The 10258-nt window shown below is 39.5% G+C and overlaps 1 protein-coding gene across 8 annotated transcripts in view; it reads right to left on the bottom strand.

Moving 5' to 3' along the window:
- Positions 1 to 2768: 2768 nt before the first annotated feature.
- The window catches only part of LOC121318688 (angiomotin-like), a 51989-nt gene continuing 44499 nt past the window's right edge, over positions 2769 to 10258 (bottom strand). For 5 of the 8 annotated variants that reach the window (XM_041255622.1, XM_041255619.1, XM_041255626.1 and 2 more), the window contains 5 exons: positions 8485 to 8678; positions 7651 to 7791; positions 7234 to 7472; positions 6098 to 6340; positions 2769 to 4504 (listed from right to left, as the gene is read on the bottom strand). In XM_041255622.1, the coding sequence (XP_041111556.1) occupies positions 4407 to 4504; positions 6098 to 6340; positions 7234 to 7472; positions 7651 to 7791; positions 8485 to 8678 (915 nt within the window). In that variant the 3' untranslated portion in view covers positions 2769 to 4406. Of the gene's footprint in view, positions 4505 to 6097; positions 6341 to 7233; positions 7473 to 7650; positions 7792 to 7820; positions 8003 to 8484; positions 8679 to 10258 lie in introns of those variants that run through there. The other 3 variants (XM_041255621.1, XM_041255627.1, XM_041255625.1) reach the window with 2 other exon arrangements.

Here is a 10258-nt window from a genome sequence, read left to right as displayed (position 1 = left end):
ATAATAATAATAATAATAATAATAATAATAATAATAATCCAGACAGGATTTACACAATGGGCTGGATTTTCTAAAACCTCATTTATTAATTGATACCAAAACAAATATTAGAGAAAATGTAATTAAACAGGAGTAGGCTACTTACAGAAAGTGTGATTTCATGGCATTTTTTGTACCTTACTAGGTTAGTAACATACAACCACACTGCCACAACTGTAAAATTAAAAAAAACTATCAGAAGTCAGCATGATGAAAAGGCTGATTACGGTGACATATACCAACAGTAAGTAGAGTAGAATAAGAATCAGCAATGAAAGTCTTAATCCCAGATTGAAAAGCAATGCTTGAGATATATGCAACAATGTACGTGTGACGAGAGCTGCATGGACAGACAGACACACCTATATATCCCAACAATATGATAGTATCAATAACTTCTGCTACCGGTATATAATGTTTATACCAAGTTACAATTGGATAAGAGGTCGTTCAGGTGCAGAAATCAAGACGTGACAGACGCATGCACTATAACAAGGTTTCGTAAAAGTAAGCTTAGAACAGGTAGGAAGCACTTTTTATAGAAGTATAAATGCATGGAGGTAATAGGATCTAAAACACTTAAAAAAACATTTGTTAAAAAAAAAAAAAAAGAAAAAAGTATAGATTCTGTGCTTTTAAATTAGTGCGTATTTTTCAGTCAAGCAGCCAGAGGACAGTGAGCTCGGGAGACATCGTCCAGCTTGCTATGCTTTTCGCACAGATTGTTCTTGGAAATATGTTGGGTTGACTAGAAATTGAATTTATACAGTACCAAGTGAATGACTACAGATCTTAGACGGAATCTGGTGCCACAAAATTGCACTCTTGTCTACACCTAGCTGAGAGCCTTGATTTCCCGCGCTTGCTAAGTTTTTCATTAATATGTTGGCTTTGCCGCACAAGTACTGCAAAAAGGCCACTGCGAGGTTGGCAACCCTGCCCCTTGAAGATCACTATCAGAGAATTTTGGGGACAGCCGGTTCCAACACATTCTGCTATTGTAGGTCACTTTAAATATACATATGCATGACCATATTTTTCCAAATATCTGGAGAACCACTTCTCCAATTGTGATGAAACGTGGTATTAACTTGATTTAGTTAATTTAGTTAAGGTGTCTGTATTATTGTAAATCAGTCATTTTAATATACTTTAAATGATAGCAACAGCTTGTTTGCTTACCTTACGACATCCAAGTCTGTGCATACTGTTAATAGATGTCATGGTCACGTTTTCATCATAGTGATCTCTTCAATTTTGAATTTACATCCGCACAGGGGGGTGTAGGTTACTGACGTGCAGCACTTTTTTTTTCATTAAAGCCCATCTCTAATAACATTGGACACAGTGGACAGCATTGTGGTTCCTGTCTATAATTATTTTATTTAATAAGTTTCTATAGCTGAAAATAACATCAAATTTACTCCAAAGGTTACTTAACCTACAAATGCTTAAATAACATGTATCCTTGATGCGCCTCAAGGTCTTACCAGTGAACTCTTGTGACTGATTTCCCTTATGAAAGTGATACTGGACAGTACTGATTCCATTTTATTATCTGTCTCATAAACAAGGCTCATGCTGTAAATCAACAGAAGAAAGGCTCAGTGGAGGAGAGGAGGAAGAGCATCAAACCAGCTCCGTGAGTAAACAGGAAAAAAGCAGAGTTTGAAAAGCAAAGAGTTCTATATAAAATGACACCTCAAGCCACCATCAATCCCGAGGCTAATGAATGAAATGTGTCAGTTGTTTTCTTTGAACTGAAAGAATCCCTCCAAAAGCAGCAATGGACGTTAAGCTCTCCGGCGCTGACATATTGTCTCTTAACCAGAGAGTGCAATGGACAGTCGGTAGTTCATATAAAAGAATGAGAATGACAGCTTTGGACAGCGGCCCGTCCCATACCTGGCACCAGATAAAGCCCTGGCAATGCTGTCTTTGGATGGGTTTCCTTTCATACAAAGAAAGCATTAGATACATTGCATTGTTAGGTATTTGTGTGCAAAAGGGAAACTTATATGTTTTTCTATGAAGGCTTGTCATACTTCTATTAATTCCCATACATATAAAGCAGATAAATGCACCACCATGAAGGTGACAGAGCGGCCTTCTTAAATACAGGGTGATTAGGAAGTTTATGTTTGTGCAAAGATTAAGATGATAAAAAAAAAATAGAATGATCTTCAGCTATATTTAATAGTACAACTCTTTACGATAACATGCCTCTATTAAGTCCGTCACCTGCTGGTAGTCAGCATTGCAGTGACATGAAAGCAATGTTCAGAGATAGGAATTGCCAGCATGCTGTACATAATAAATCACAAACAAACCTTTTCTTTTAAAACAAGAATTTATATTCCAGTTATAAAGCACAAGAGAAGAGTGCAATTACAATCTGTATGAACGGCGTGTAAATACAGTCAACTCGTAAATAATACATGAGGTTCTGCACAGCACTTGAAGGAATCTGAATTGCAGTATTTTGCAGCTTGCTGTTTCAATGTTTGTCAGCTGCCTTTATTTTAAAAAGTGTGGTTTACAACAAAACATACATACATGGCTGGTTTCACCTTATGTTAATTTAGGTAAGGTACAGTAATCCAAGATCTAATCAGGTTCTGTGAAACCAGCCGTTAGTGTTGAATAAGGAACCAAGGCCACATACACACACCAAAAAAAATAAAATGTATACAAAATTTAAAATACAAGGACCATACCCAAGACAAATGGAAATTGGCATTTTTATTGTGGCACACCAGCATTCTTTGCACAGTGACAATGAAAAGGTTAACAATGCAGTTGAACTGAAGTGTGTGCCCATGCATCTGGCACTGTTCCTTGGGCAAATCAGTTTTGTAAGGGTCACTTACGTACATAAAAATCGCCCTTGAAAACCATCACGGAATTTGTGAGCAGTTCAGCCACGTATCATATCTGCTGCAGAGGCACAGGCCTGTCTTTTAAAACGTAGCATGACAGGTTCAGATCAGAGACACACCTCCTGTAGAGAATTATAAACACAAAAAAACAGGCCAGCCAAAGAAAAAACAGAGTTACATACCGGTATACAATGCTAGTGCTATACACTACAGGAGAAAAAGAAATATAAAATAACTAGGGTTCCTTTAAGTGCAGAGAGTAAACGAAGTGTAGGCAGCTAGAGACAACTGTAGGGATTGAAATACTACTGGGAGGAACAGAACATCATAAAAGCACATAAATGACAGCTGAAGCCATTTCCTTTACTGGGTGGAACTCAGAGACTAGAATGCAGGGCAGGCACTGACCAATCACATTCCTGCCAGCAGAGAGCAGCACCCGCCCCCAGGAATCTCATGTCCATTCACGGCTAGGTAGCAACAACCCCAGACACGACAACACACACAAAGGAAACAAGCATTACGGTATAAAATAAAACACACAAATACAATACAATAACATGAGACCTGTCCTTCGTTATACAGGTATTTACAGGTTTAACGGCAAACATTTTATATACAATTGGAGAAATCACAAGTTGCTATCCAAGTGCTAAATGCAATTTGCATCAATTGTAAAGTGTTTTAAAAGAGCAAGTACCTTCAGATGTCGCTTTATTGTAGTTTTTACATCTCTTATTACTTCTATCATGCTGAGTAGCTCTTGGTTTTGTTATTCCAATACTGATTTCAAATATTCTCTCTCTCTAAACCTACCTTTACCTGGCTTTTCTGGAGAATCCTGTGCCTGGTCTAAACAGACTTGTTCATTCAATTCAAATCATGTGACATTGTGACCTTTTTAACTGAGAAATAATAACACAATATTGGGTCCACAGAACCCACAGCCACTCTAAATAATTGCAAACACTGTAAAGTAGTAAGGGAAATGTAAAACACACACACACATATATTTTTTTTATATATATATATATATATATATATATATATATATATATATATATATATATATATATATATATATATATCCTTGCTGTTTAATTACTTCCAAAATTTAACAATTACAAAGAAATGAGAGTATGGTAGTGCAATAAGTGAAACCATGGGGTAGCAAACGCATTTGGTCCAGTTGGTACAGAGAACACCGACAAAATATTGTACAACAGAGATAATCCCTACTGGTTCCACATAGGAGAATTCCGAAACTCTAGCTCTACATTGTTATAAAGATTTCATGAAAATGGTGCTTAAAATGAGTGCATTTAAGCATACCCTCATATCAACCCAGCCTTCAGCAACTAGTTCTTATATTGAACAATCCTTCATCTAGTCTTGGGCTTTTCATCTCTCGTTAAGTACATCTCTGCATTTTAAAAGAGAAGTCCTTTTCATCTTCCTGAGGTCACTAGGCCTCACATATCTCCTGGTTTAAATGAGAATCTCCACCATCTCGTTGTCAATGTCCTGTCCCAGTGATGAGACTGGGGCTCTCCTATCCAAGGTTCCGCTGTGGAACGATGGCCCGTCTGGAAAGAGAAGGTCATGTTAGTACTAGGAAGTACAAATACTGCTGGGCTAACAAAGGAGGAGTGGTAATTAGGCCTTTTTGGTAAATTAATAACCCTTGATTTTAAATACACCATTGTTGTTCAGAGGTGGAGCTGAAAAGTGAGAACTGGATTTCAACCAGCACGGTACTTGTTTTATTTGCCCATTGTAGCTGTTTATTTTGGCCATCGTGACATTTGTTTTCCGGATCAGTGTTTTTGTTAGTGATTAAACATTTGATGTATAATTTAATAAATACACGCTCAGCGCTTCATCCTGCAGTACTTGAGTCTGTCTCTTCCTGGTTTGACGTCACCACCAAGCCAATCTGCCACAGGTACATACACATAGCAACCACTCAAAGCAGCTGTACATACACATAGCAACCACTCAAAGCAGCGGTACACACACATAGCAACCACTCAAAGCAACGGTACATATACATTTGCAGATATGCTTTGTCTCTCAACGTTTAATAAAACATACAGGGACTGGATACTTCAAGCTTTGATATAGTGTTGTCCAGGGAACAATATTGGATTTGGGCAATATAATCCCCTGGTGGTCACTGTATCCTGGGGACAATAGTTTTCCACTACAGGCCTCATTTCAAATTCATATTTGCATTCAACTGAGATCATTTTTAAAGCTAGCAGTAAGGCAAAAAAATATGTTATTTACTCTGATAGCAAGCAAGGACGCCTAGCAACGCTGTCTCTACATTTTTTGAGAAACAGATTGTTTTAAACTATGCACCCATCCTAACAAATGGGGTTATTTTTGAGTGTGGAAAGCTACTTCGAACGAATGAAATCTTCTTTGAGAATACATGGAGATAAAAACTGAAACGCACTGCTGCAGGAATCCGTTTTCTTTTTTTCCCATATCCTCATGATTATCTGAAGTGCTGTCAAGTATACGAGGAAACTGAAATCCATACACAACACATTACAATCTCCTCAGCTTTAATCCATTTCTGTTTAATTTCAATCATTCTTCCTGGAACCTTTTTCTTGCAACTATTTAATTGTCACACAATGTTTTCAGGACTACCATCAGTTATATTGACCACAGTTTACTATGGTTTGTCATGTTTTTATAACGTGCTTTACCAAACTTCTCTGGGCTTAACAATGCTTACCTTTGCTTTGCCATGCTTCCACTATGGTTTAATTACACTTTGCTATGCAGTGCACTTACTACAGTAAGCTTTTATAAGCGATACATTGCAATTTGCTTAAAACAGAGTTTGGCACTAAGGGCTGTGTTTTTACGCCACAGTGAAATTTGCACAATGTTTTGTGAAAACAACAGTTCTTGTCCACAGAAATTATACAGATCTGTGACCTCTGAACTCAAGTGGCTCTATAATGTGGTGTTTAGATCACTCTATGATTTCACTGGAAGCAAGAAACACAGACACCTGGTCATGTCTATCGAACAAGTTGAAAGCTGGTTAGACAGAACCATAGAGGAAAATATATAACAATTAGTTTTTTTAGAAACAGCAACTGTATATTTCAGCCTGGCCTCACTGGGGGTGCAGAGAATAGAGTGGCGCTCATTATTACCTATCCTGTCTGGGATGTAGGCTGGGCTGGGGCTGGCCAGTCTAGACTGAACCGGCGGTAGTGCCAGGCTGGGGGTAGGCTTGCTCTGTTCACTGCCCTTGTCTGTCTGGGTGCAGCTGTCTCGGCTGCCAGTCTTGGAATGGGCTGACATCATGGGGGTGGAGGGGAGGACCGGGGAAGGGGAGGAGGAGATAGATTCAGTACGCAGGGACTCTGTGCGAAAGTCGGTGCCCAGCAGAACACCTGAAAGAGTTTCAATACAGGCTTGGGTTAGGAAAACAGCAGTGAAAAAGTAGGCCTGTGCATACATCTTTGAAAAAACAAATGTTAAAAACAGTTGATACAGTATTTTCAATTAAAGTTCATTGACCTAACAAAATAATTCCAGTAAATCTTACTTAATATGTATTACCTTCCTTTTGTATGTTTTACATTTTCATAAAAAGCAGCTCACATTTTGGTGATTTTATTTCTCAATGGTATTTTTTACTGAAGCTCTCAGTATTAAGGAAGTAATTCTGAGGTTTTTTTTAAGTTTTTTGTTTGTTACATGTTTTAAATACTTGCAATTATTCTGAGTGGTTCTTATTGAAACTCAATTACTGTGACCCTTCTGTTTTTTTTTTTGTTTGTTTGTTTTAACAGCCTAGGAGCTGCTCTTCAGGTCCAGTTGCCTGCCCTGTACATATGCCCTATACCATGAGGGAGTGCCAGCCCAATCTAGTGCACTGCTGTGTACTGCCAACAAAACAAATGGAAACATGAGTCAAAGTGGCAGATCACTAGATGGCGCTGGTGCGTGTCTATAGCTGCCTAAGCTACATGTGTACTTGGCAGGCAACTACAACTGAACAGCAGCAAAAAAATATATATACTTTGCAAACACCATAACAAGTTAAGGGGTCAGTAAAAATGGTGAAAAGGTATTTATTAAGATCAAACAAAGTTCATTTATGTTAATCAACTACTGTCACTTTTTAATTGATTAATCAATTCCACCTAATATCAGTTTAAATGATTACTATATTGTGCTTGTATTTCAAAACTATGCCACAATTCTAGTTCAATATGTAGCTGACCTCTGAAGCGACTTGCTCACTGTACAGAACGACAGGGGTTCAGTAGTGGACTCTTACCCAGACTCCCCTTCCAGCTCCGCTCCTCCTTCCTCTCCTCTGCGATGGGGCTGCTGCTCAGGCCCAGGGAGTGTGACAGCAGGCCGGAGCCGGGGCTGGGGTTTGTGATGGACATCAGGGACTTGGAGGGCCTCATGGGGGAGGACTGATCCATCTTGTTGGGCTCCTTTCGAGACCGTACTTGGAGCACCTTGATCATGGCGTCTTTCTCAATGATCTGGGCGTGCAGGTTCTTTATCCTGGGAGAGACGGACCAAGGGACTGACTCGTGAGCAGCTTTCACAAGACTTTACTGACTCAAAGACTCCCCCCCTGCACACCACACTGTCATGGCTTGACCAGACGAGGCCTCTAAGACCTGCCCTGATATTTTGCTGCGCTGCCCTGCTCTTCCTGCTGTATAACCCGGTCTCTCACCTGCTCTCCATGTCCAGGCACCTGCGGTTGGCCATCAGGATCTCCTCCTCCTCCCTCTGAATGCGTGCCTCCACCGATGTGTCATAGCTGCTGCTGGGAGAGTGGCTGATCCTGGGGGTGTCCCTAGTTTCAACAACAGCACTGTCAGCAGGGGAGGAAGGCAGTGGTTTTGAGTTTTTAAACACTCCAGACCTGCATACAGGTCTAAGAAAGATCATTAAACTAAAAGCTGCAGACTGTTTCAGTAGTACAGGAAAGATAACTCCACTCAAAAGACCAGTAATCTGATCTAACCTGCCAATGTGTATATCCATGTCCATTTGTATTTTTCCAGTACAGAACACCAAGGGCCCTTCACACAAATGTAAAAAATGTTTTAAGGAAGGTTCATTTAAAAGTGCTTACAAACACCCTCTTAGGTTAATAGTTTGAAAAGAAAGAATAAACTTGACAGATTTTGTCAACTAGAAGCTTGATTTAATGTATCGAAACTGGCTTTAAAAAACAATCATGTCGTAGTTTTGGACACAATAAACATTTTTCATTGAAATAAAATAAATAAATGCCATTGCTTTATATTGCTCATAAGAGGTCATTGTGCATTTGTGTCTTTCATATATCCCCCCCATAAAAAGACTAGAATGTTTTTTTTTTTTATCCTTCCCCATATGAGGTCGCCATGCATGAAAAGGTTACAGTCCAGGTTTGTGAACAATGCCCTAAAACATTTTAATTAGTAATCCTAGTGTGGTTTTAATACAACAAGTGTTGATAGAAACAAAGAGGTAAAAACAAGTGTGCTGAGAGGGAGGCAGCCCTCTGGCTCAGCCCTACCTCTGGGTGGTGGCACTGGTGGCTGCGTCCAAAGCGAACTGCCTCATGACACTCTCCTCCAGGTACTTCTGCTCCCACTTGGTCATGTCAGCCTCCAGAGCCAGGATGCGCTCCTCCTTCTCACGCAGGTGCTCCATCAGAACCGTGGCATTGAACTCGGGGGCGCCGCTGCTGCTCTGAGCCCCGCCCTGGCGCTGTGAGGGACAGGGGAGAGGGGGCGGGGTTACACCAGACAGCACCACGGCTGTGAGGAAACTTTCCCATGACCTCTCAAGTGTCTTTGAAAAGAGGTATGTCATTGGACGGAGTCACAACAGGTCTTTTTTAAAAAAATTATTTATCTTTAATATAGAACTCTTTTTGGTCATCTCCTGTTTTCATCATGTTAAAAAAGCCTGAAAATGATTTTTCAGCCCCCTAGTTTAGAAAACATCCATATGTATTTCTTACAATAACATTTGTGATGCATACATTTGTTAGCTACTGATATTTCACAGCACTCTATATGATACTAACAATACACAGAGTCATTAACCTCTGCCACAGGTTTTAGATTTCCCACCTGTAGTCTATGTTAAAGTGTTCTCTATTCAATTAGATCAATAACTTAAAGCTTGGCAGTGAAACGATGAATATAGATTTATCATGAAATGAGTGCGGGGCAGGCCAAGGTGTCCCTTGTTACATTATTAGTGTACATTCTGTGTTTAGGTAGAGGGTTGGCAAGGATAGGGTTAAAATTCCCAATCCTTACAGGAAAACTCTCAGGCACTGTCCATTCCAGCCATGTGAGGAAACCAGCACCCTGATTGGTTGGTCAATCAACAGTCAATTGAGGCACCCGCTAAAGAATTTAAGCAGTGGAGTGCAGGTGGAGAAGTAGGCGGTGTGTTTCCTGTATGCCACACAACAACCTTTGATTTACAGTTTGTATTTCTGTTTGATTATTTGCTGCCAACAAACAATGCAAGCGCACCAGTGGTTTTTGCTGTGTTTAGCTCCTTGCCCATCGACTGACCTGTCAGAGTATATAACCAAGGCTTCTAAAAGCCACATTCTTACCTCCTATTAGCATGATCCCCTGAACTGTAGTGGTGAAGATCTTTTTTATTATTATTTATTTATAACCACTTTAATTGGGAATGTATCTGTGTGTTCAGTATACCTAACTTGGGAAAGCAGTTCAAGATGTACATCACGCCATGGAGTCCTAACAGCAGCTCTCAATCTGTGAGTTAATCACTAGAATATATTTGAAATAATCACTGGTGACAGTGGAAGGAATTATCTTCTGTCCAATAATACCAATTTCATCCTTAAACTGTATTTAAAAGAAACTGATAAAAACTGACACTTTCACATTCAGCACCCAACTATGACGGCATCTATAAACGTCCTCTTTTGAACCACGGAGTGTGAAATATAAACAGGACACACAGCTGTTTGTAAGAAGCAACCTTCCATCCTTAACTAAGAATAGAAAACCTCCTTCATGTCAGTCTTAATCCATTGTATTTAAAAATGTGCATGATTGTCTTTGACATGGGTCAAACGAAAAATTCACAGGATATTTTTAAAAGCCTTATAATTCAACCTTTTCCTAGCAGATAAATCTGAGGAGACCTTTCAGTTTGGACTCTTTTCAGACATTATTAGCACATGCATACCATACTAATTTGAAAAGCTTTAACAGTTTAATAAATGAAGCACGTATTTCCACCCCTGCATAACATGCTCCAGTGTACCCAGAAAGCCAGCAGGATCATCACAAACA

The sequence above is a fragment of the Polyodon spathula genome, chromosome 7 (genome assembly GCF_017654505.1).
Source record: "Polyodon spathula isolate WHYD16114869_AA chromosome 7, ASM1765450v1, whole genome shotgun sequence".
Taxonomy (NCBI): Eukaryota; Metazoa; Chordata; class Actinopteri; order Acipenseriformes; family Polyodontidae; genus Polyodon; species Polyodon spathula.
Note: the sequence above shows the minus strand (reverse complement) of the source record. Positions and strands in the feature narration are given on the sequence as shown.